At 49.9% G+C, this 25,860-nt stretch overlaps 1 protein-coding gene across 3 annotated transcripts; it reads left to right on the forward strand.

The window, feature by feature from the left end:
• Window positions 1-797: 797 nt before the first annotated feature.
• Window positions 798-25,280, forward strand: AZIN2 (antizyme inhibitor 2). 3 transcript variants are annotated; one of them, XM_028512195.2, is made up of 11 exons: window positions 798-967; window positions 1,059-1,176; window positions 1,913-2,103; window positions 3,618-3,791; window positions 10,543-10,715; window positions 11,639-11,773; window positions 12,499-12,664; window positions 14,526-14,688; window positions 15,769-15,881; window positions 22,536-22,750; window positions 24,801-25,280. In XM_028512195.2, exons 3-11 carry the CDS (start codon window positions 1,999-2,001, stop codon window positions 24,937-24,939), a joined length of 1,383 nt encoding a protein of 460 aa, XP_028367996.1. In that variant the 5' UTR covers window positions 798-967; window positions 1,059-1,176; window positions 1,913-1,998; the 3' UTR covers window positions 24,940-25,280. The 3 variants fall into 3 exon arrangements, with proteins under 3 accessions (XP_028367996.1, XP_028367997.1, XP_035881622.1); XM_028512196.2 differs by lacking the exon at window positions 3,618-3,791 and having other exon boundaries at window positions 835-967; XM_036025729.1 differs by lacking the exons at window positions 798-967; window positions 1,059-1,176 and having other exon boundaries at window positions 2,020-2,123.
• Window positions 25,281-25,860: the final 580 nt, after the last annotated feature.

Here is a 25,860-nt window from a genome sequence, read left to right on the forward strand (position 1 = left end):
CGCACTCGCTGAGCAGTGCAACTAAACAAGAAGTGTAAAACAACACCAGGAACCTCACCTTGTGGGTAACCAGAGCCGAAGGAGCCAGGAGTCAGCATAGCATAGACATGTGTTGAGTTCCATTGCTTCTCCAGACTAGGACAGTCCTTCCTGGGAAGCTCAACAGGGGAGGTGACATACGGGCCTTAGATGGATGAGTAGGAGTTTTTCAGGTGTAGAAGAGAAGAAATGCTTTGAATGGGGAAGTCAGACACATTTCATTTGATAGGTGATAGGCGTTTACCAGATTCAGAGGATGGAATGAAGGGAGGGATTGCCTGGAGCTGGGAAAATCACAAGAAGGCTCTCTGAAGACATTTTGGCTGGGGTTGAGTTGGAGGAATCAGAGAAGATGTTGGAAGAGGCAATTAAATGAAAAGGATTTTATTAGGAAGTTAATACGAGATAACTTTTGACCTGGACTTCGAGGGAGGAGCGACACAGGAAAGGAGGTAGTCACAGAAAAGGCAAATAGGAAATCTCCTGGCTTCCTGCCCACTCTTTAAGATTCCAAATCCAGAATCTAAGCGTCTCACCGCGTAGACGCCCTGGGGATGCTGAGGTGGCGACTCTGCAGTTCCGATTTCCATGCGTGGGTAGCCATGGACCAGCCTGGGGAACTAAGGCTCAGGTTTGCGGAGCTGGCTGGCAGAGATGAATGCTTTTTGTCAGAATTGACCAATGGGATGGCAGCACCCGGTTGCCAGGGCTACTGGAGGCGGGGCCTGAGCGACAGGGGCGGAGGCTGGGCGTGGTTTATATAAGTGGGTGGTGGGGAGGAAGGCGGGGCTTGGAGTCCGTGGCTGCTGAGCGGGCGGGCGCTGGCCGCGGGGTCGGATCCCGGGGGAGCGAGCTAGCGGAGGCGCGGTGGATCCAATTCACTTGCTAGGAAGATCTATGGGAAAAAGCCGTGTAAATGCGTTTTAAGGCGAGTGTGGGAGTGGCTCTGAGAGCCTCGGGATGCGGGAGCCCTCTGCTCCGGTGCTGATGTTCCCCTTGCCCCTCTTGCCTCTTTTCAGCAGGGGCCTCGGCTCCGCAACTGCCACTCCTCGGGGTGTTGCACAAGTTTCGAGGTCACCGGCGACCCCCCCTAGCAGCGCGCCTGGCTCTGGCCCCCGCGAAGGAGGACGGGGCTTGGTAAGGGTGTGTGTGTGTGTGTGTGTGTGTGTGTGTGTGTATATGAATGAGGGGAGAGCGGAACCTTGGCCCTGCCTTCGGGAGGGCTCACCGGGACAGAACCTCATCTTTTGGTTCTCGACCTGGAGCCCGCCTGGCGACCCCTTGCACGCTTAGAATCCTAGCACTCCTGGATCAGCCAGCCCTCGTTTACAAATGGTGAAACTGAGGCTCTGAGAGGGGGCGGGGTGTACCCAGGGTCACTCAGCAAGAGAGTGGACCGGAACTTAAGCTCGGGCTCTGGGGCTGAGAATCCTAGGGGAGACACCCGGGGCCTCTGTAGGTGGGCGTGGTCAGGACTAAGGGCACGCCGGAAACTTGGCCACCCGTGGTTCTGGTCTTCCCTGCTCCTTTGCTCTTTCTTTCTGTTGTTTTTTGTTTTGTTTTGTTTTGTTTTTAAACTAAAATCCGAATTTCAGAATTGGAAAGGATTTCCAAACCAACTCATCAATTTAGAGATGGGGAAACTGAGGATCTGAGAGGCAGCGACATCTAGGCGTATAATGCTTTGCCCCAGTCCAGGATTCTGGATGGAATCCTATCCCAGTGAACCTCAGAACCTCAGATTTGTGCGAGGGGTGTGGCGCGGTGTGGCGGGACTGGGCACCCCCGCTTGGAGAAGTGAGGGGATCAGCGGAGGCAGGTCCCCCTCCCCCATCCACACCCGCCCAGCAGACTCCTCACTCTCCCCCTGCAGTGTGTTGCATACTTTCTAAGGCGGCGGCGACAGCGGCAGTGCGGCAGCGGCGGCTCCATCCAGCCCATCTGCCTCTCCTCCTCGGCATGGCTGGCTACCTGAGTGAAACGGACTTTGTGATGGTGGAGGAAGGTTTCAGCACCCGAGACCTGCTGGAGGAACTCACTCTGGGGGCCTCACAGGCCACCACGGTGAGGGGCTGCGAGTGGGGGTGGGTCCCTTGTTCCCTGTGCAGGCCCAGCTCTGATGGGGTCCTCGTCTTACTCTTTCACTTATTTGGTATTCGGTCCTTGCTATTCAAGAGACAAGCTCATTTATCCCCAGTTCCTGGTCCTGGCTCTCAAACCTTCCCTTCCCGTCCCTGCCTTAATGAGAGCACCACTGTCATCTACCTGGCCCTAGATCTAGGTCAGAAACCTGGCAGCCCCTTCTTCTCCCCCTCCTCACACCCGCCTCCCAACGGAGGCATCACCAAGTTCTGTGAATTCAGCCTCCTTAAAATACCCGCTAGTGTGCTCCTCCAGAACCTCTCTTGTAGTCCCGGCCTCATCTCTCAAGAGGCCCCCCAACCTCCTCCCTGCCTCATCCCTCACCCCAACTTGATCACAGCCCTGCTCAAAATTAGAATTCTTTTCCCGAGTCCCAGTAGCTTACAGGGTCAAATCAGGACTCCTCTGCCTTCCTTGCCCCATTTCCAGCTTCTCCCCCAGTGTATGTCGTAGTCCCAAAGATGCCACGTGCTCGATCCCTATCACCCCTTTGCTTAGAACACCCTTCTCCTGGCCTCCCTCCCTCTTACCTATTACTACTCATCCCTTACTACTCATCAGTATCCCCCTTTCCTGATTGCCCAGGCTGCTTTTGTATTTTCTTTCTCCACGGCCCCCACTGCATTGCGTAGAGACTCCCATGGGGTCATTTCTGTCCCCTAGCTTAACGGCCAACACCAAGTGGTTATCAGTAAAAAAAAAAAAAAAAGTGTTGCATAAAGGAAAACTGAGTCCCAGGGAAGTTTCAGGTATGTGGATTCACCTATAGCTTGATCCGTGTTCCATGTTCAGCAAATCCGTTAGGGCCACTTGTCCGCAGGCATGGTTTGCACTGGCAGCGGGACTACCTCAAGGCTTCACTGGGCACCGATATGTGAAAAGCAGTGGGCTGTAGGCCACAGCTTTGGCCTTCAAGGAATGATCTTTTTCTGGAGAAGACAGATGCATACGCAGTTCTGATACTTTGGGAGCAAGATCAAAATGCAGTGGGAGCCTTAAAAGCAGAGTTGCCTTCTTGGTCTGGGGGAGGTGGCATTGGAGATGAAACCTGTTTAAGGTAGACTAGGAATTTGCCAGACACAAGTTGGGGAAGGGTATTCTCTGTGGAGCGCATGCTGGGAACAGAGGCTTGGAGGTGGGAAAATAAAGAATCCAGCCTGCAGCTGGAGTTTGAACTGCAGGGAGGGGAGAAACAAGGGCTGGATTCCAGATCCTTGAATGCCAGGCTGGGGAGTTTGCCTTCTGTCCTGTAGAACTGGTCTGCCCCAGAGAACTCAGAGCAAGGTGTCCTATAGACTTGGGAAGCCCCAGAGAATTTAGAGCAAGGTGCTCTGTGGCCGCAGCCAAGCTTGGGGCAGGTATTTGGGAGGATCAGGGATGGCATGCAGAAGGCGGGAGCTGGGTAGGGTCTCACATTCACCCATCTTGTTGTGCAGGGGGAGGTCACTGCCTTCTTCGTGGCCGACCTGGGTGCGGTAGTGAGGAAGCACTTCCACTTTCTGAAGTGCCTGCCTAGAGTCCGGCCCTTTTACACTGTCAAGTGCAACAGCAGCCCGGGCGTGCTGAAGGTCCTGGCTGAGCTGGGGCTGGGCTTCAGCTGTGCCAACAAGGTGAGCCGCTGCCCCCACCAGCACACGGACCCTTGCTGCCTACTCAGTACACATACGGCTGCTGGGCTGCTGTGGGTGGGCCCTGGGGAGGCAGGAGTGACCGGCAGTTGGCCTCTGCCCTCTGGAAGGGCCCCTTGCTTGGAAGGGGGTTTAAGGGATGAGGGAGGGAGAAACAAGCATGGCATTTGCCAGCCTTGACGTTGCAAATCAGAACCATGTGCATCCCTGGGGTAGCGGGGTCATCTTTTTCGTTTTCTTTTTGGGTCATCTTTTTAAGCTTTCAAACTTCTCAGCATAGAGCTATATGTGGCTCTATACATAGAGCTTTTAACTAAAACAAAACAAAAACACCCTCTTACTGTTGGTTTTGTTTTCTTATATAATCTTAATAACAGGTGATACATTTTCTTGACTAACCCTTTTAGAGTTTTGTTATTCGTTGCCAATTCTGTCACTTTTCTAATTTTATTAATGCCATTGTCTTAATTCTCTCCCACTCAGTTTAGATTTCCTTTCTTATTTACTATCATTCTTTATTCATTGAGCTCCTACAATGTGCGGGTCACTGTGATAGGTACGGCTGGCCACAGAGTGAGACAGACTCTGCTGTCCTTGAGCTAAAAGCTCACCTATTTTTTCATCACCACATTAGCTTATCTATTTTAATTCTGTTCTTACTTGAGAAAAGCCTTTTAGCTACAAAGCTCCCTCAGAGTACAGCTTTGGATATATTTATTTACTCAGCAGACATTTATTGAGAAGCTACTGTGGTGCCAAGTACTGTTCTAGGTGGGGATTTAGCAAGTGCACAAACAGCAAAAAGCCCTTTCTTCATGGAGCTTCCTTTCTAAAATAAGTTAAATAAGTTAAACAATGAAAATGCATAGCATTGCCCTGGCTGGTGTGGCTCAGTTGGTTGGAGCATCATCCTGTGCACCAGAAGGTTGTGGAGGTTGCAGTTTCGATTCCCGGTCAGGGCATATGCCTAGGTTGTAGGTTCGGTCCAGTCAGGGAGCACAGAAGGTGACCAATCAATGTTTCTCTCTCTCTCCCTTTCTCTCTAATCAATAGGCATTTTTTTAAAGAAAGTGTATAGTATTTTAGATGGAGAAAATTAAAGTGGGAAAGGGAAGTACGGAATGTTTGGAGAGAAGATAGCACTTTTAGATAGTTTGGCTAAGGAAGGCTTTGCTGAAATTTGAATACAGACCTGACAGAAGCAAAGGATCATGCCAGGTGGATAACAAGGGGAAGGGCATTCTAGGCAGAGGGAACAGCATGTGCAAAGGCCCTGAGGTGCCTGGTGGGCATTGGTTTATGTTATTGTCATTACTGTTATTTTTTGTAATGGCTAGTAATGATTATTTTGAGGGGAATCCTTTTTAAACCCTTTAAAAAACCCTCTTTAAACCCCTTAAAGGCAGCAATGTGACTGGGTGTTGTGAGGAGGGCTTTAGAAGGGAGTCCTGGGGGGAACGGAGAAGAGCTATCCTGGCCAGGACGACAGGGCCGGTGGGATTCCAGTGGGAGACAGGTGTGCATGAGGGTGGGACTGTCGGGAGGAGCAGCTTAACCTTTATCAGGGACTAATGGAAATGCTGCTACCGATAGATGAGTCTCCCTCTCTCATCACCCACAAAGCCCCGTTGCATTAGCTCTTTGCACATCCAGTTGTGTGTGTGTCACATAAAGCCCTACAAGGGGCATGGGGAGAGAGATTGCCATTTTACAGTTGAGCAAACTGGGGTCCAACCAGTAGCACAGCCAGGACTCTCCCCCGCACACACCAGGCCTCTGCTCTGGGCAAAGAGGAAGGGGATCCGTTTCCGGGCCCCTTGGTTTAGGGGTGAAGAACAGGACTGAACCCCACTGACTGGAATCATCTGCTGCTGGAAACCCAGAAAGGGGGCCCTTGGCCCACCAGCCTCAGGGGCTGCCTTCAAAGGGTGTGAAGTCAGTGGGGGCTTTAAAAGCATCTACCAGTGCTTCTGTCGAGCCGGGGGCTTTGCCAAGCACTTTCTGTACATGATCTCATCTTATTCTCAAAACAACCTCATGAGGTAATTACTATTATCATGGCTCTGACAACAGTCCTCTGAGGACACATTTAATGTATAAAGAAAGCAGCAGAGGCTGAGAGATTTACTGGAAAGTGGCTGCTGGGGTTCGGCAATGGGCTCTGATGCTAGAGCGGCTGTCTTTTCCAGGATTCTAGAGAGGGGAGGGCTGAGCTGCGGTGAAGCTGGTGACAGATGCTGACCACGAGAGCTGGGAGAGGCCTAGCACCCCTCCTGGTGGGCGGGATCACGCAGACCTTTGGGTGCATTTACTAAGAGGTAGCTGTGGGACACCCAGGTTTTTTTTGGAAGTCCAAGGCTGCCCTCTTCTGGTCAGCCATAGCCAGTGGCTGTGCTTAGCACAGTGACTGAGGGCTTGGCAGTGAGCTGGGACAGGATATACAGATTCATGCTGGAGGGCCTGGGGGTCAAGGGCACAGACCACACCCTCTGGCCTGCACACCTTTCCAAAGACCTCATGTCATCTCCCCTGACCCCATTGCTTTCCCTCTTCTGCTGTCTCCCTTAGCCTGCTTCCATCTTCAAAAGCCTTCCCCGAACACCCCATCATCCCCGACCCTGATCCCTTGCTCTTTCTTCACAGCCAAAATGAGCTGTGTGCACTCGCTTGTCACCGTCCCTTAGCACCCACTCCTCGCACCATTGCTTCCCGGCCTTCACTCTCACTACTCCAAGGTACTCCTCTTCCCGATGTCCCCAGTGATCTCCCGGATCCAGTGAACACTTTGTTTTAAACCTTCATTTTGAATCATTTAAATAATATATGTGTTTATACACACACACACACACGTAGGACATTGGCTTTATGTCTCTGGAGATCATTGCCACTATGAATTTGGGTTTGGTGGGTATATTCATATTTAAAAATACTTGCAAGTATGACATAGAAAACATACATGCTATCTTGTGATTTTGTGATAAAATGGAAAAGGTGGTCATGTAGCATACACTGTTCGGCAATAGCCAGCCACTCGGCAGGTGTTGGAGAGCTGTCTGTGTTGGTGCATTTCCACCTTGTTGGGGACACTCCTTGATCCTCTTATTGCTTGGCCTCTCAACAACATTCAGTGCAGGGGCTTTTTTTTTTTTTTTTTAAGTGCAGTGTGGCTAACTGCAGGCACAATGTTGTATGGTGGATCTCTAGAACGTACTCACTTACAGAACTGAGACCTGATGCCCGCTGAGTAGCAACTCCCCCATTAACCACGTAATCTCTTAAAAACACACTCAGCAATAACAGATGCTCCTACTTTTAAAGACCTCTGAAGTGTGTCAGATGAAAGCGAATGCTGCTCTGGCCCTGGCCCACCCTCACTCATACCCCCAATAGTGGAGATACCACCTTCCGTACAGACTCGAGTTGTAGGACAGGCTTTGCTTGGACAGAAATGGCATTAGAATCTCTGTCCTGTTCTGCCTCTTCTGGAGGCATTCTCTCTCCTTTCATCTCTATGCAGGTCCTGCGTGCCAGATTTTCCTCATCACCTACTGCTGTCTCAATAGGAGGGTTCCCCTGGATTCTGGCTCAGGCTCCCTTCTCTTGTAAACTCCCCCTCTGCTTAGGGAATTTCATCTCTTCCTGTGGCTTTAAATGCCATTGATGTGTTGCCGCCTCCCATGTTTTGATTTTACTACCCAGACCTATATAGCCAGCTGCTGGCTTGATAATGTAACAGGATGCCTGGCATCCAGTGTTTTCAAATATACTCACGATCCTTCCTTCGAGAAGTGTCCCTTGGTCTGCTATTCATGGAGTCCCCTGAGACATCCTTGCCCTGCATCCCCACATGTAATCCACCACCGGGCTTGCCAGCCCTGCCTTCCTGGTGCAGACTCTGTTATCTCTGCCAGGGTGACTGTGACAGTCTCCCCACAATCCCCTCAGGCCCTTCTGGGTAGCCAGAGTGATATGCATTTAAGGTTATTTTTTAACTTTATTTATTTATTTTCAGAGGGAGGGAAGGGGAGGGAGAAAGAGGAGAGAAACATCCATCGGCTGCCTCTTGCGCACTCTGTGACTAGAGACTGAACCAGCAACCCAGGCATATGCCCTGATCAAGAATTGAACCGGTGACATTTTGCTTTGCAGGATGACACCCAACCGACTGAGCCACGCCAATCAAGGCCCCACTGATATGCATTTAGACTTACATTTAAACTGCAGACCTGAGCATGCAATTTCCCTTCCTGAAACCCTTGAAACAGTTTCCATCACTGGCAGGATGGAAATATTATACTAGTTCAGGTGTACAATACTGTGATTAGACATTGGTACACCTCACTCAGTGGTCGCCACCATACAACAGTCACCACAGAGAGTTACGGTGTTATTGACTGTAGCCTCTGTGCTGTACGCTACATTCCCATACTAATGTATCATATAACTGGAAATGTTATCTCTTATTCCCCTTCGCCTTTTTTTTTTGCCCTCCCCCCACTCCCTTTCTCTCTGGTAACTATCGGTGTGTTCTCTGTATCTGCGAAGCTGTTTGTATTTTGTTTTGTTTGTTTATTTTGTTTTTCAGATTCCACATATAAGTGAAATGATATGATATTTGTCTTTCTCTGTCAGAATCATTTTATTTAGCATAAAATGCTCTAGGTCCATCCATTGTGTCACAAATGGCAAGGTTTCGTTCTTTTTGATGGCTGAGTAGTATTCCGTTGTATCTGCCTGCCACATCTTCTGCATCCATTCATCTACCAATGGACCACTAGGTTCCTTCCGTATTTTGGCTATTGCAAATAGTGCTGCAGTGAACACAGGGGTGCATATATCTTTTTGAATTAGTGTTTTTTTTTTTAATTTCTTCTGATAAACACCCAGAAGTGAGACTCCTGGGTCATATGGTAGTTCTATTTTTAATTTTGTTGGGAAGTCTCCACACTGTTTTCCATAGTGGCCACACCAATTTACATTCCGGTCATCCATGCATGAGGGTTCCCTTTTTGCCACATCCTTGCCAGTGCTTGGTATTTATTCCTGATGATAGCCATTCTGACGGGTGTACAATCTCATTGTGGTTTTGACTTGCATTTCTCAATGATTACAGTGATTATTATTTACATATTTATAAGCAAAGCTAAACCTCAGGCCCCACAGTGCTGGCACTGCTCCTCGCCTCACGTGGTGAGGCAGGGAGGGAAACAGCGTCATATCCGCCCAGACTCGGGGCAGCTACTCCAGCTCTGCAGCTGGACCTTTGTGTCCTGCCCCGCTACTTCCTGGCCGTGTCGCCGCCGGCAGGGGGACCGCTGTGTCCTCTGTAAAACGTGGCCAATAAATATTTCATGGGACAGGTATAGGCGTCACCTGAGATAATGCACGTACATACCTTGTGCTGAAAAGTTACTCAGTTAAAATTAGAGTCTTATTACAAACTCAGGGTGGCTAGAAATGGCCTTGTGCCTCCTTTCCTGTGTCTAAACTGGCTTCTTTCCCTGAGTCACAGAGAGTCAGGCCTGAGTTTGAAAGTTGGTTCTGCCACCTACTTGCTGCATGGCCTCTCTGAGCCTCAGCTTCCTGCTCTGTAGAATGGAGCGAATACCCATTGGGTGGGGTTATTGTAAGGAGTACGTAAAGGAGTTAATGCACAGTAAGGGTTGGCAAACTGGATGGTGAGCCAAATCCAGCCCATTGCTGATTTTGCAAAGTTTTATTGGACCCCCGTCTAGCTCACTCACTTATACATTGTCTGTGGCTAGTTGGGGGCCACAGTGGCAGTGGGGAGGTTGTGATAGAAACTGCGGCCTACAAAGCCTCAACTATCTACTCTCTGGTACTGTGTAGAAGAAATTTGCCGACACCTAACGTAGGAAGTGTCTCACTGGGTGCCCGCTAGTGGTGGGTGCTCCGTGACCATGGTTGCTGTCATTGTAATCACCATTGTCTGTGTCAACACGCAGCCATCAGGTGGAGCAGTGTTCCCTAAAGGTGAGGGGGAGGTGACTCCCACGAGAGTCACCAGCACAGTGCCATGCATGCAGCAGGCCTGTGTCAGAAAGACTCCTGGCCTTGTGAACTTTCTAACACGTCAACTAATACCCTCTAAGCATTTACATCTGTCAGGAAAATGCATCAGAAGTCTGTAGTTAGGGCCACCATGAGTTCTTATAATGCCTTCGTGTGAATTAGAAAATGCACCCCGCCCTGGCTGGGTAGCTCAGTGGGTTAGAGTATCATCCCTATACGTCCAGGCTGCAGGTTAGATCCCTGGTCAGGGCACATAGCAGAATCAACCACATGAATGAATAAGTGGAACAATAAATCAATGTCTTTCTAAAACCATTAAATTTTTTTAAAAGAAAATATACCCCTTCCTTGAGACACTGAATTGTTGTAATAAATATACCGATTTTGTGAGAAGGGGAGGATTTATTGTCAGGAGGCTGCACTTAGTACACAAACCTACCACGTGTCCTCTGTGAACCCATGCTCGGGCTTGCGCAGTGCCGCGCCTGCGCAGCTGGGCGTGGCAGTCCTGCCTGGCTGCCAATGGGGAAGCAGCATGACCCTGACTTTTGCATGTCTGTCTGTTGTTTGACAGTGAGGCCCACTTCTTATGGACCTCTGCGTGCATAGCTATGACTTTGCCTCTCATCTGTGTTTCCTTGGCTTCTGCGGGCCCAGCAGGCCCTGCTGCCTCCTCACCTCCACCTTTGGGACCCCACAGACAGAGATGGAGCTGGTCCAGCGTATTGGCGTCCCTGCCAGTAAGATCATCTACGCGCATCCCTGTAAGCAAATTGCGCAGATCAAGTATGCTGCCAAGCACGGGGTCCAGCTGCTGAGCTTTGACAATGAGATGGAGTTGGCAAAGGTGGTGAAGAGCCACCCCAGTGCCAAGTAAGCTGAGAGCCACTCGTGTGGGGAGGCGGAAAGGGTGGGAGGGGTGGAGCTGGAGCCAGGAACCCTGCCCTGGACCCAGCCAGGGTCACAGGAGGTTGGGGCAAGCACCCTTGGACTGGACCCAGGACGCCAGGGCCTGACTCTGGCAAAGGCGTGGCTGAGAGAACGGGAGGGGGTAGTTGGGAAAGCTTCATGAAGGAGCTTGCTTTGGAGGTGGGCCTTGAGTAGTGAACCCAGTTTGGGGAGGGCACAAACAGTGTGTCAGAGAGCTGCATAGGCAAATGCATAGAGGTCGAAATAGCATGGGGCATCTGTGGGATAAGCAGAAATCTGGTGAGACTGGAAGACACCATGGGTGAGGGGGACTGAATGATGCTGGTCACGGGGCAGGGACCTGATGCAAACGGGCCTTGCAAGGGGTCAGGGCTAGGCATTTTGCTCAGACTGAGGCTCTCACACGGTCACTTAGCACCCTGGGGACTCCAGGGAGGGACCTGGAGGTGAAGAAGAGGCCAGGTGGTGGGCTACTCTGCTTCACCCACAGCAGCTTCCATTTTGTCACACATGATCGTGGGGTTCTCAGTAACACTGTGTTTGAAAAATAGAGAAGTTTTCCTCTTACAAAAAAAGTTGGGAAAGCCCGGCTGGTGCAGTGGCTGATTTAGAGGAAGTGGAGCTGCCGGGGGGGAACGGTTGAGGTCTGACCAGGGCAGGGACTGCAGGAAGGGCCCAGGGATGTTTAGGGACTGGATGGGACAGTACTCAGAGGCTGATGGCTGTGCAGGGAGAGAAAGGGGCCCGGGTGCCCATGGGGTTGGGCGGCTCTGAGCTGCTGGGCTTCACATCCCTTGACTCAGAGAAGTGGTTGGGGTGGGGGAGGCGGGGTCTACCTGGCAGAGGTACGCTGTGTGTCTCCCCAGGATGGTTCTGTGCATCGCCACCGATGACTCCCACTCCCTGAGCCACCTCAGCCTCAAGTTTGGAGCGTTGCTGAAATCCTGCAGACACCTGCTTCAAAACGCTAAGGAGAGCCATGTGGAGGTGGTGGGTGTGAGGTGAGTGTCTGGCAGCATCCCCCCTGTCCCACCCACACCAGGCCCACTGCCTCTTTCCAGGGAGTTAATCAGCTCTGCCCAAGAGTTGGTATGAGCACTGCCCAAGGTCCTCCAGGGAGGGCCTGTCCCTGGGTGTGGAATTCTGCCACGTGAGAGTTTCCTCTCTCTGGAAAGAAGGTTTGGTGGGTCTTGCTGCCCCAACCCCACAGTCCCCAGGTGTCCCAGGAGGTCCCTGGAGGGACCTAGCTTTGCAGGAGTTTGACCAGCCTGCAGGCCACACCTTTGCTCTGCTCCTCTCCTTGCAGGGGCGTGGAATAAGTAGTGGCAATGACCTAACAATGTAGCTTTCATTTATCTGTACTTAGGACATTCCAGGCCCTGTGCTAAACGTTCCATATACATTATCTCACAGCCTTGTGGGGTCTTCTCCCCACTTTACAGATGGGGAAACTGAAGCCCAGGCAGGTCACACCGCTGATGGAGGGGTACATCCAAATCTGGCTAACTCTGGGGTCCTGGCCCTCATCCCAGAAGGCCCTGCCTTAGTGGCAGAATGCCCACCCCTCACTTGCCACATGACCCACGGCAACCCATTTAACCTCTTAGGCGCTCAGTCATTACATCTGCCACATGGGCACCGAGTCCAATGTGCCTTTCCTGGCTGGGGCTGAGGTGCCGGCACCTGTGGTCCTGCTTGTAAGCCGAGGCTCTTCCTCCTTTTCCAGCTTTCACCTCTGCAGTGGCTGTCCCGACCCTCAGGCCTATGCTCAGTCCATCGCAGACGCCCGAGTTGTGTTTGAAATGGGTGCCCAGCTGGGCCACAGGATGCATATCCTGGACCTTGGTGGCGGCTTTCCTGGAGTGGAGGGGGCCAAAGTGAGATTTGAAGAGGTAACCCTGGGGCTGGAAGCATCGGGTTGAGCTCTGTAGGGGTGGGGGTGGGGGTGGGGGTGGGGGCGGGGCAGGGAGGGTTATAATGGAGATGGGAAGCCACTCTGTGCAAGTCCTAAGTGCTAAGTGCTGTGCTTGGTGCTTCACCTGGATCTGGTTACTAACCTTGTGTTACTGCTGAGCAAACGAGGCTCATAGACATTATGTCACTTTCTGAGTCCACAGTAGAGCTGGCTGCACACGCAGCTCGGCCTGACTCCAGCTCACCCACATATTTGAGGCTCAACCAGGCCATACTTGCATACGTCATAAAGCTCTCTGAAGGTCTGGGCTGATAAGAAATCAAATGGGAAGGCAGGAAAAGGAAAGCGAACCTGTCCACCGCCACCATCCAGGAGAAGAAATCCAGAAAAATGTGTCATCTCCATCTCCACTCCAACCACTAGGGGACACTCCTCCTTAGTAGTAAGAGCTTCATCTCGGAATATCTGCATCAAAGACCTGTCCCTGAGAAAATAACTCACTATAGACACAAACAATTAGCCTCACAAATGAGCACAGCAGCCTGTACGTCACAGAATTCCACTGCACCTCCTTGGTCCATCTAGCTGTCGGGGATTGGTTAAATTATGAAACATTCTTATGAAGACATTCAGTTACATGTAAAGGCCATTCACGTCTCTTGAGTAAAACAGATTATTAAAAAACATATGTGTATAGCCCCAGCTTGTTTATCATAAAAAACAGTGTTCGCATAAAAAAAAGAATTAAAGGAGCTACTCCAAAAAGTTAACAATGATTAGGTTTATCAGGATAATAGAATTAGGAGTGATTTTTTTTTCCTTCTCACCCAAGGACATGCTTATTGATTTTAGAGGGAGGGGAAGGGAGGGAGAGAGAGGGGGAGAGAAACATCGATCAGTTGCCTTTCGTACATGCCCTGCCTGGGACTGAACCTGCAACCCAGGCATGTGCCCCCAACTGGGAACTGAACCTGCACTCAACCTTCTGGTTCACAGGACAGTGCTCCAGCCAGCTGAGCCACACCACCCAGGGGAGGAGTGATTCTTTTTTTTGAAAAAAACTTTAAAGTTTTTTTTTCAATTACAGTTTATATTCAATATTACTTTGTATTAGTTTCAGAATAGTGTAAAGTATATGAGTATACTTTACAATGTGTTATTACAATATTGTTGACCGTATTCCCTGTGCTGTACTTTACGTCCCTGTAACTACCCGTCTGTCCTTCTTAATCCCTCCCCTCTGTCCCCAGCCCCCCAGCCCCTTCCCCTCCGGCAACCATCAGTCTGTTTTCTGTGTTTATGAGTCTGTTTCAAGTTTGTTTGTTCGTTTACTTTGTTCTTTAGATTCCACATCTAAGTGAAACCATATGGTATTTGTCTTTCTCTGATTTATTTCATTTAGCGTAATACCCTCTAGGTCCATCCATGCTGAAATTAGGGGTGGTTTTGATCTTCTTTTTTCTTGTCGGTTTTTCTGTAAAAAAAAAAAAAGTCATTTAACAGATTAGTTTTTTTTTGAAAGAAAAATCCACACCAGGGCTTCTGGAATCTTAGTACCAAGTATTATTTTGAGATTGCCTCTTCTCACTTGGGGGGCATTGAGAAGAGTGAGTTACACAGGATGAGGGGGCCTGACCCCACTCTGCCCCCCACCCACCTTCTTGGCCAGCTGTCCCTGGTTACCAGCTGGGGCCTTAGCACCTAGCTGCCAAGTCCTTCTTTCTGAAATCGAACAAGCTCTCAAGAAACAGACTTGGAGCTGTAGCAAGTCTTCAACATAAACCCCACACTTCAAACATGTAATTGTCCGCCTCCCGTCCTCCTACCACCACCACCAGATCGCTTCTGTGATCAACTCAGCCTTGGACCTGTACTTCCCGGAGGGCTGCGGTGTGGACATCCTGGCCCAGCTGGGTCGCTACTATGTGAGCTCGGCTTTCACCTTGGCAGTCAGCATCATTGCCAAGAAGGAGGTTCTTCTGGAGCAGCCTGGCAGGGAGGGTAGGTACCAGGTGGGCAGCAGCGCCCCATTCTTCCCTGAAGGTAGAGACCAGCTGGCTGAGCAGGGTCTGGCTTTAGGGAGTGGGGAATCCAGAAACTGCATCCTTGCTTTATGAAAACTTACAATCAACTTGCCTCACTCCCAAGACACTTACTTAACATCTTTTTTCCCATGCATGCTCATATTTTATGAAGATTAAAATAAAAACAATCTCAGGTAGAATAGATACTTTATTAACTGTGTTATACAGATGAGGAAACTGAGAACCAAAGCAAATGCAAGTGAATTGCTTAATAGCTAGTAGGAGGCAAAGCCTGCATCTGATCCCATGTCTGTCTCCTCTCCTATGGACCGCCTCTTGTTCACCCTACTGCATCTCATGACATAATGAAAATAATCAATGGCAACGTCTATTTGTCTAAACCCACTTTACAGATGACAGATGTAGGCATGGAGAGGCTGAGTCACTCGCCCAAGGTCACACAGCTGATGAGGGGCAGTGCTAGGATTCAAGTTCAGGCTGGTCTGACTCAGGTGTCTGTGTCCACACTGCTAACATCATCACTCTTCCCTGCCCTTCCGGCTAGATCAGTCCTCTCGCAGTTCCACAAGAGAATCCGTGTGGAGGGGTGGTGGGCTTAAGGTAGAATGTCTGTGTGTGTGTGTGAGTGTGTGAATGGCATTCTTCTGGCCACCTTTATAGATCTGGGGAATTGTCCCCTCTAGTCCCAGCAGCAGACCTGGCTTCTCACTCATGCTCTGCCCCATGTGGCTTAACCTCTTGGGGGCCTGAGTTTGGATGGACTGCTCTTCTGCCTTTGCTGGGGCCTCCGGAGGCTCAGCTGCAGGCGAGGCGTGTGTCTTGGGCAGGGTTGCTTGGCTACAAGCGTGAGTGTTTCCAAGAAGGCAGTGACCCTCGTGTCCCAAGAGGGCGCAGGCGCTGGCCGGTAGCTGAGGCAGAGGCAGCCCTTTCACTTCAGTAGCCCACTGTCCCCATAGAGCCCACTGTTGTGCCAGCTCCCCACTCCCACCCCTTTGTCTCGCTGCTTGCCCTGCCACGGGCCCCTCCCTCCCTGCAGATGAGACCGGTTCTGTCCCCAAGACCATCGTGTACCACCTGGATGAGGGCATCTACGGGCTCTTCAACTCGGTGCTGTTCGAGAACACCTGCCCCACCCCCACACTGCCAAAGGTGAGCCACCGGGGCCTGGTTTTCATCATGTGGGTGTGTTTAAATAACATTTTTTGGTGTGCTGTAATCTAATTTTATTTATTTATTTATTTATTTATTTATTTATTATTAATCCTTACCCAAGGACATGCTTATTGATTTTAGAGAGGGAGGAAGGGAAGGTGAGAAAGAGGGGAGAGAAACATCCATGTGAGAGAGAAACATCCATTGGTTGCCTCTTGTATGCGCCCCCACTGGGGACCGAACCCACAGCCTAGGCATGTGCCCCGACCGCAAATTCAACCCTAGACCTTTTGGTTCGTGGAACAATGCTCCAACCAACTGAGCTACATCGTCCAGGGCTGCTCTCTAATTGTTAAAGAGTGAAGCATATTCACTGTGGAAAATAGGCAACAAGGACAAAGGTTATCACCCATAACCCCACTCCATACAGAGTTTTTGAACATTAGATTTCTTTTTCAGTCTTTAAAAAATGTGTTTTGCTTTTTTCCCATCAGGTTGGGGTCATATTGTTCTGTAACCTGCTCTTCCTCACTTAATATGGGTGTGGTTCTTTCCATGCCAGTAACTGACCTCTGGCAGCCTGCTTCTGACGGCTGCAGAGTAGTTTAACCAATCGAACCATGGTGGTTGGCCATTAGTTTCCTGTTTGTGAGCACTGTGAGTGCATCTTGACGTCCATGTCTGATCGTTGCTCTGAGGGAAATTCCTAGAAGTAAAGGAAACAGTTCCTCTTTAACAGGTTTTCTCACGTTAATAAGGGCATAGGAATTGATGGACCTTCTTCCTTGTCAGTGGATCCAGTCCAACGTCTCCCACAGCGCCAGTGGGCATCTCAAAGGGGAAAGAAAGTCAGACAGGCCCTTGTATTTTCACAGCTCCAGGACTTTGTTTGGTGGTCCCTCTTCCAGAAGGACTCTTAAGTGCCCAACCAGCACCTAGACCATTGCAAGCTTTCATTGTGTGTGTGTGTTTTTTCCTTTCCTCTCCATCTGTCTGGTTTTTCAAGGCCCAGTCAAACATTAGCTCCTCTTTGTAGCACTTCCCTGCCCCTCATCTGCCGCAGGTAGAGGGAGCCCCTCTCCCTCCTCCAGGCCCATAATGATGGGCCCTCAATGTATAGTTACACTGTATTGTTCAAGGTTGCCTATGCTCTTGGAAAACAAAGTAAAACAAGAGAAGGATGAAAACAAAATTTAGGACACTGGGTATCTCAGGAGGGGTCAGGGAAGGGGCGTGTCACTGGGTGGGCCACACTGGGGTTTCAGAGAAACTGGAAATTTTATATATTTTTTTATTTTAATTGTTGCAGTACAATTTTCTATCTTTTACTCCGATCCCAAGAAATTTTATATTTCCTTAGCTGGGTAGTGAGTACATCAATATTCATTTATTATTATTTCCTATATCTTACCCATGATACAAACATTCTTTTTTATGGATTAAATATTTAACAAAAACTTGAATCTTTCATAATTTCTTATTAATAGCCTTTGATAGTCCCATTTTTCTTTTATCACACTTTTCCTAACATTTGAAAAATATCTCAGGGATTTAAATTAGTAGTAGTTTATTTTATCTATTTATTAACTTGGAAAGAATTCTCCTTTTTATTTTACTAAGTTTTTCAGCTAGGAGAGGTAGAGGTCTTGTATTTTATTTCTCCCATTAAAGTTTTATTATTTCCTTTGAATAAGTATTCTTGTGGCCCAAGAACATCCAAGGACTTGATAACTTGGTGCTTTCATCACTGTTGTGAGTGGAGACGTTGCCCCGTGTTTTGAGCTGAGACTCTGGCACACGCGTGGGCGCTCATCGGTTTCCTCTGACAACCACACCTCTCCCCTCCGAACCTTCCAGAGGGGCAGACATGTGTTCTGCAATGTGATATTGTATTTCTTCATTTTCTACATATTATATTTTCTTAGTTTCTTTCCCCCCTAATAGCAATTGCCAGAATGTCTCATGATATATAAAATAGGAATGATGACAGAAAGCCTTAGACTTGGGGTCAGAAGACATGGGTTTGAGTCCTGGCTCTGCCATATATTAGCTGAATAATATTAGGCAAGTCACTCAATCTCTCCGACCCTCGTTTCTCTTGCTTCTTCATCTGGAAAACGAGGGAGTCGAACTTGAATTACTAAGGTTGCTTCTGGTTCTGAAATGAGGCCATTCTAGTGTATCTCCATTAAGTACGCGTTATCTCCTTCTTTTAAATACTCTTCATTGTGGGATTTTGTTTTGTTTTATGTGTAGTTTTAATCAAGAATAGATGCTGCAGGCCAATGAATGCCATGTTGATACGTACAGAGAAAATTACATTGGAATCGTGGGTCTTCCTTTTCTGTGTTATAATGAAGCCATGATTGACTCGTTCACATTGTCCCGCCTTCCACGTGAGGAATGCGAGTGTGGATGCAGTTAGTCAGGGATTCATTCCTTCTGGACTTTTGCCTCTATGTTCACAAGTGAGATTTTGACTATAGGTTTCGTTCTTTTTTGTTTGTTTGTTTGAGATGGAGATGTTTTTGAGATATCCAAATCAAAATATCAAATAAGCAATTTGAGAACGCTAGAGTTTAGGAGAGATAAGTTGGAGAGATATCTCTATGTCTTCATCAGAGATGGTATTTAGAGCCACAGAATGTGGACAGTCTTCTCAGAGAGGGAATCAGTGTGGAGAAGTGAACAACTCCTTGGGAAAAGAAGAGAAGGAAGCAGCAAAGACTGAGAAGCAAGACATCACTGAAAAAGCTGACAGTGGCTCCAGAAGGCGAAGCCAGCCCTGCCAAACAGCCCTGAAGGGCGCGTAGGAAGAGGACTGGACCTCTCACTTGGGGTATTGTGGCTGGCCTTGTTGGGGAGTTCCAGTGGAGTAGCAAGTACTGATCGGAGTGCTTTAATTGTAAAAAGTGGAAAAGCTTATAGAGGCAACTCTGTTGTGGAATTTTATATAAAAAAAAACAGTAACTGGAGACAGAAGTGACCTGAGATCAACCAGTCCTCAGTCATGTAAAATATAAGATTTTTAAAAAGTCCATCTAATTCTCTTGCACTGTTTTAGAACAAGCAAGGAAATGCGGCAATGTCGTCTCTCAGTTGTATCTACCTGCCAGCATTTATTGGGCAGCCAAAGAATTTCAGCTGATAGAGGGTCCTGGGGCATTTGGTTGTTGAGTGCTAAGGAGCTCCTGGAGGTGTTGCACCTACCAGCCAACCAGCAAAGAAACTCGCCCAAAGCTGCCCCGGCACAGGGTGCTCTAGAGGAAAAGCACACTTCAGACTTCCTAGTTGCATCTGTGTTCTTTCCTTTCTGTGTGCTGCCCTTGTTCATCTCGTTTTTCCATTTTAAATATTTTTGTACACTTTATGTAGTATAGGAATTATCCATTTATTCTTTAGAAGTTGGGAAATTACATCAGGGCCATGGGCCGTTTGAAACGTTTGACTTTGTTTCTTCCGTGGATCCACTCAGACATTGGCAGCCGGTGGGGTGCAGCCAGCAGGCCCCGTGTCTGGGACTACTCAGCGGTCTGCTCCTAACTCCGTCTGGAACCCAGAGCGGGTCCCTTCCTCTCTCTGACTTGTCTCATCTGTAGAAGGGAATTGCCAGAGGCTTCCAGATGAAGTGTGAAGTAGTGGTGGGCATGGCTTGTAAACTAGAACCCCCCTGCCCCCTCAGTAGCAGACGAGGTGTCTTGTATTTTTACAGGTGTTTGTCCATTTCCGTTCAGTGTTTGGACTCGTAAAGGGAGCTGAGACTTTCAAGCTTCTTGCCACTCTGTCTTTCATGTGCTCACAACTGTAAATTGACCTTTGCACCACCCTCTGTTTTGCAGATTTTAAAAAATGGCTTTAAATAGCAAGAGAGTAGCTTTGCATTATTTCTTGTAAACTTGTAAATCTTTTCCCCACTTATTTAAAAAATTTATGCTGCTAATAAGAAGTGAGAGAACTCTAACATAACTCAAAGTTGTTGGTTTTTTCTACTTTACTGTAGAAGAGCCTTTGAAATCTCTTTTTTCAAGGATTCTTGTTGTTACATTTATGTAGCATTCCTCCCAGTCCCCAATAACATCTTTAAAAGCTAGCTTAACATTTTTTTAAAGATTTTATTTATTTATTTTTAGGGAGGGAAGGGGGGGAGACACAGACAGACAGACAGACAGACATCAATGTGCGGTTGCTGGGGGTTATGGCCTGCAACCCAGGCATGTACCCTGACTGGGAATCGAACCTGGGACACTTTGGTTCCCAGCCCGCGCTCAATCCACTGAGCTACGCCAGCCAGGGCTAGCTTAACATTTTTTACTGGTTAGAGCTAAAGGAAATAGTTCAGAGCAACTGAGATTAATTTTACTTATTAACAGAAAGCTTATAAACAAGAATATTAAGTTTTATGAACAAGGCTATATGTTTGTCTCCCTTTCTAGCATGTGAGCTGCCTGAGCACAGGAACTTTGTTCTGTGTGTGTGTGCTGCATCCCCAGCTCCTGCATCAGAGCTTGGCACATAGTAGTTGCTCAATAAGTATTTGTTGAATGAATGAATGAATGAATATAGGGTAATGCTCATCCTTTTTAAAAAATTTATTTTTAGGGGGAGGGGAGGGAGAAAGAGAGGAAGAGAAACATTGATGGGTTGCCTCTCTCATGTGCTCCAACCTGAGACCGTGCCTGCAACCCAGGCATGTGTCCTGACTGGGAATCGAACCAGTGACCTTTAGCTTTGTGTGATGATGCTGAACCAACTGAGCCATGCTGGGCAGGGTCTTATTCTTGATGTTAATAAGCTGTACATTTTTTTAAATTAATGAGACTAATGGCTTATTAATTTTTTGTCAAAACTTGACAAAGTTTTGAAACTTGCTTATGGAACCTGTGGCTTTTCTTTTTCAACTTTACCCTTTCCTGCTGCTGGCAAAGGTATTGAAATGCCTTTCCTTTTTCCTCTGTTGGTCTCCACTGCTTCCTTCTAGGCTCTTTGGATGGCTTCTGTTCACGTCTTCTTTTTCTTTCTTTCTTGCTCTTTGTCTTTTTTTTCACTCATGCATTTCCCATTCATTCATTTAAAAGGTATTATTCAAAAAGCCGGTACTGTATGCCAGACTGCAGGGCATGGAGAAGATGGGGGGAACGAGACTGTCATGATCTCTGGGCTCATCGAATTTGCGGTCTGCAGGCTGAGCAGACACATTGCACAAATGCCTGCTTATAAATTAAGGTGAATGCTATGGAGGCAAAGCTTGTGGGAGCATAAAGTTTTAGGAAAGGCTTCCAGGAGGCCATGTTAACTCAGATCTAAAGCAGGGGTCCCCGACCTCCCCTCTCTCCATCCATGGAGGCTGCTTGCGTTTCCACCTAAGCTCCGCCTCCTGCCTCCCGCCCCCGCCCCAATCCCAGGCCTGAGTGCTGCCTCCTTCCCCCGCCCACACCCCCCTGGCCTCGTCCCCCAGCCCTCACCGACAGTGGAAACATTGTCTTCCACGAAACCAAAACTGGTCTCTGGTGCCCAAAATGTTGAGGACTGCTGATCCAAAGGGGAAATGGGGGACTGGCAGGTTTGGGGCCTCAGGGAATAGCAAGGGGAAGGCTGGGGCTGGGGAAGGGAAGCAGGGTTCACTTGGGGAGCCCAGAGCAACCGGAACGACTAGAACAGTGAGTGCAGTGGGAAGCGGAGTGAGGGCCTTGAAGGGCATGGCCACGATTCCCTCCAGTCCACCTTTCGGTCATGACTTCTCCTCTGGGACCTGCCCGGCAGGGTCCCCCGCACTGGGACGAGTTGCATTGGCATCCTGCTTGTCTGCAAATGGTCTGTGTACCACGTTTCTTTTCTGGATTTGGAATTAATTTAAGAAAAAATATTAAAATTTAATGTAACTGGTAGTTGTGTCTTTGGGCAAGTCACATAACCTCTCAGAGCCTCAGTTTCCCTGAAATGGGAATAATTATGCTCACTCCATGGGGCTCTCTGTGACCTCTGCCAGGCCACTCTGTGACCGTTGGAGGCGCTCCTCGCCAGACTGAGGGCCTGAGGGAGTCTGGGTCTCACTCACACGGGTACTTTGGCTCTCGTGACCCGGCCTGGTATGGAATGAGGGGTTCTGGGAGGCCTTCACGGGACAGGATGCCCCAGGGCGGGGCCCAGGGCACAAGCTGGATTTGAGGAACAGGAAAGCCTGCAGAGGTGCGGACACACCTGGGGTCTGGAAAGCGGCAGATTTGCCAGGAAAGACTGAAGCAGAGAGGAGGTAACAATAACAATGACAGCGCTATCTCGCTGGTCCTTGTCATGCGTCAGACACTATTCTAAATGCTTTATGTATGCTGATATATCCCTCAGTAACCTATGAGGTGATACTATTATTCCCATTTTACAAATGAGCAAACTGAGGCACAGAGGGGTGAAGAAGCTTGCCGAAGGTCACACAGCTAGCAAGTGTCAGAGCCTGGATTTAAGAGGCATTGTGGCTTCAGAGGTTAAGAGGCAAGGGCAGCAGAGAAGTGGGAGGGCCTTAAATGCTAGGCTAAGAGGCCCATCCAGTCCTTATCCTATTGGCTGTGGGAGCGTGGGAGGCTTGGGAGGGCGGGAGTGATGAGCTGTGAACAGTATGCCAAGGAGAGTGAATGTGGTCACTCCTCTCTCTTGCAGAAACCATCCACAGAGCAGCCGCTGCACAGCAGCAGCCTGTGGGGCCCAGCGCTTGATGGCTGTGACTGCGTAGCTGAGGGCCTGTGGCTGCCGCAACTACATGTAGGGGACTGGCTGGTCTTTGAGAACATGGGCGCCTACACCGTGGGCATGAGTTCCCTCTTTGGAGGGGCCCGGACCTGCCACATCACCTATGCCATGTCCCGGGTGGCCTGGTAAGGGGGCCCTGCTGGGACGTGGAGTGAGGGGTGGGGGGTGGGGGTGAGAAGGAGCAGACTGGACAGAAGCAATAAGGAGAGCCTGAGATTTGAGACCCTGCTTCTGTGACATCCAGTATGACGAGTAGCTCTTGGCTGCTGATTCCAAGAGAGGCCTGTGCTCGGCATGGGGCTGGGGCCACGAATGAGGCTGAGCTTCCCTTGAGGAGCTCAGAGCCAGTGAGAGACACAGAGAAACAGGCAGGACTCCTGATAATTCTGTGATGGATAGGGAGGGCAGGTTATAGAAGCTTAGATTCCTCCCCGGGGCCCAGATCCACATCCCCGAGGAGTAAAGCCTGGGAGACGAGGGGGAGTTGGGCAGCAGGAGGCATAAGGGGGTTCCAGGAAGAGGGAACAGGGAGGGAGCATTCTGCCTTCTTGAAACTATGTGAGGCGGTCGTGGCTAGGGCAGGGGCAGGGCTGGGTCTGAGAAGGGCCTTGGACACTGATGAAGGGCTTTCAGCAGTGAGGGGGAAGCACGGACTGGCTCGAAGCAGGGGAGCGGCGTGGTCTGACTTGGATTTTAGAGAGACCGCTCTAGCAACCATGTGAGGGTGAAAGCACATGGAGCCGACCAGCCGGGTGGCTGCTCTGTGACTCCGGGAAGATGTGTGCTCGCTCGGCCTCCGTCTGCCCACCTAGAACATGAGCCTAATGCTGGCCCTGCTTGCCTCACCAGGCCAGTGCTGGGGTCTCATGAGGCAAGAAGGTGAACAAGACGGGAGGAAAGCTGAGTTTGTTAAACACGTCTATCAGGATTGATAATTATTTCCTTCCAACCACACACAACTCTGTGGGATCAGTGTTATCACAAACGGGTCACTTGGTTGAGGTCACACAGGTGGTTGGCAGTGAAGAGCCCCACGTCCCACTTCTGGGGCTGGGGAGATGGCTGCGGAGGGCAGGGGTATCTGCCCTCAGCATGGAATAAGTGCTCACTCTGTGCCAGCGTTACCCCTGGGGGTCCGGGCACTAACTCCCTGCCCTGCTGTGGTTGATGGAATGTCACAGAAGCAGGTATTGGACCCTGTTGTTATCAAGGAGAAGTACACTGTGCTGTGGGATTCAGCAAAGTCTTCCCTGAGGTTCTTTCAGTCGCTGAAGGTGGGCCCTGAAGACCGAGGAGGCATTAGTGAGGGGTAAGGATGCAGGCAGAGGCACAACTGTGTGCACAGGCCAGGGGGCGTACGAGCCTAAAAGGCATTGCTGTGGTGGCACCCAGGAGGAGAGGCTGGGGTGCCTGGAGGGGCCTGGAGGGGCCAGATTGCATGGGGCCTGAGCAGAGGGAAGCTGCTGCCAACTTACGAGCAGGGATTTGCTGTTTGGAAAGATGGCCCTGGACCAGAAATGTCTGCAGGAGGCAGGAGCAGATGTGGGAGGCTGTGTGGTCCCGGCTAGAGAGGGTGGCGGCAGCGGGAACGGAGAGAGGTGTGCACCTGTCTGGATGTTCAGGATCTGGGCTCCACAGGGATCATCTGGGTATGGGGACAAGACTCCCAACTTGTGGCTGACCAGATGGTGGAGCTGTGTATCAGCATGGGTGGGTAGGAGGAGAGAGTTTGTGGGATATTTTGAATGGGAAAGGAGATGATTTCTTTTAAGTTCCAAGCTTAGAGTATAAAGAAGGTGAAAGAGAGTTGGGTGGAATTCTAGTTCTACCACCTTGGGCAGGTCTCTCTCTGCCTCAACTTCCTCCTCATCAGTGAAATGGGGATGATAATGCTGCCCTTACAGGTTTGGGGGAAGACAAAAGTAGACAGTGTAAGTAAAGTGCTTGGCACATAGTAAGTGCTCAGTAAACATGGGTTCCTTTCCTTTTGGGGGGTTGGACTAGAAGGGTTGGGGAAGAGGGCTCAGCAGGCCTTCCCCTGCCTGAGGCTGGGCTCTGGGGCCCAGGTGTGACCCCTGTACCTGAGGGGGCCAGGTCTTCCAGTGCAGGGTCATCAGGAGTCCCAGCCTGTGGGTCCCACGCTGGTGGCCTCTGGTGCCCGTCTTTCACCCACAGGGAAGCACTGCGAGAGCAGCTGCTGCCTGCAGAACAGGACGGGGACGCTGAGGGCGTGTGCAAGCCTCTGTCCTGCGGCTGGGAGATCACAGACACCTTGTGCGTGGCCCCTGTCTTCACCCCGGCGAGCATCATGTGAGCGGGCCCCATTCCCCTGGGAGATCTCCAGCAGGGCCACAAGGATGCCTCTGGGAGAGTTGGGGAGGGTGGCAAGCAGGGCACCCTCTGGTCAGGACTCTGGTGCTCGCTCTGCTGCCCCCCACACTCCACCTGCAGTGTTTCTGCCCTGTACATAGGACCAGTCTTACACTCGCTGTAGTTCAAGTATGCAACATAAATCCTGTTCCTTCCAGCTGTGTCTGCCTCCTCTGCAGCGCAAAGGGGCCTGGTCAGCCAGGTGAGGGGTGTTCTTGGGGTCTCCCTTGGTCTCCTTCCCACCTTTGTAAATATGAAACAAATAAATATTTAGGTTTTTTAATACTCCAGTGGAATCTGGAAGTTCAATTCAGCCTGGGCTGGGCCAGCAGCGAGATTTCCCACCCTGCACTGAGGACCCCTGGCCTGTGCCCCCGTCCTGACCTGGCTGTAATGTGGGCATCTCCTGCTGGCACCGGCTTCTGGGACTCATCTCCCTCCTCTCCACAGGCCTCTGTGCCTGGCGGCATGAGGAAGGGTGGGCTGTCAGGGGCTGAGGTGGGGTCGGAGTTGCTTCCCTTCAGCCCTGGGGCTCAGCTCATGACTGAGAGGGACCTCTGGGTGAACCTGGCACCCAGCCCATGTCCTGACCCACAGAGGGGGCAATGGAGGATTTGACACAGCTTCGGAAGTTCACACCAAACATAAAGAGCAAAGAGATGGGTTTGAGGAGACCCTGCACCCTCATCCTCTTTGCAGGTCTGCAAGGCAATAAGAGTAATGGCAACATGGGGTGGCAGGGTGGCTGGTAACTGATGTGGTCTTTGTTAGGACAGGGCTGGCCATGGATACTGACATGCCCAGTGCAATGTCTGATTGTCTCCTCAAACTAGAAGTTTTTGTCAGGACAAAGGCTGCTTCATGC

Source organism: Phyllostomus discolor, chromosome 5 (assembly GCF_004126475.2).
Source record: "Phyllostomus discolor isolate MPI-MPIP mPhyDis1 chromosome 5, mPhyDis1.pri.v3, whole genome shotgun sequence".
NCBI classification, from domain to species: domain Eukaryota; kingdom Metazoa; phylum Chordata; class Mammalia; order Chiroptera; family Phyllostomidae; genus Phyllostomus; species Phyllostomus discolor.

Bases quoted from the DNA above. Each gene is read 5' to 3' on its own strand.
- AZIN2 (XM_028512195.2), top strand. From the start codon at position 1,999: ATGGCTGGCTACCTGAGTGAAACGGACTTTGTGATGGTGGAGGAAGGT. The intron at 11,774-12,498 runs GTGAGTGTCTGG...CTCCTTTTCCAG, and splicing joins GTGGAGGTGGTGGGTGTGAG to CTTTCACCTCTGCAGTGGCT. The intron at 22,751-24,800 runs GTAAGGGGGCCC...TTTCACCCACAG, and splicing joins GCCATGTCCCGGGTGGCCTG to GGAAGCACTGCGAGAGCAGC.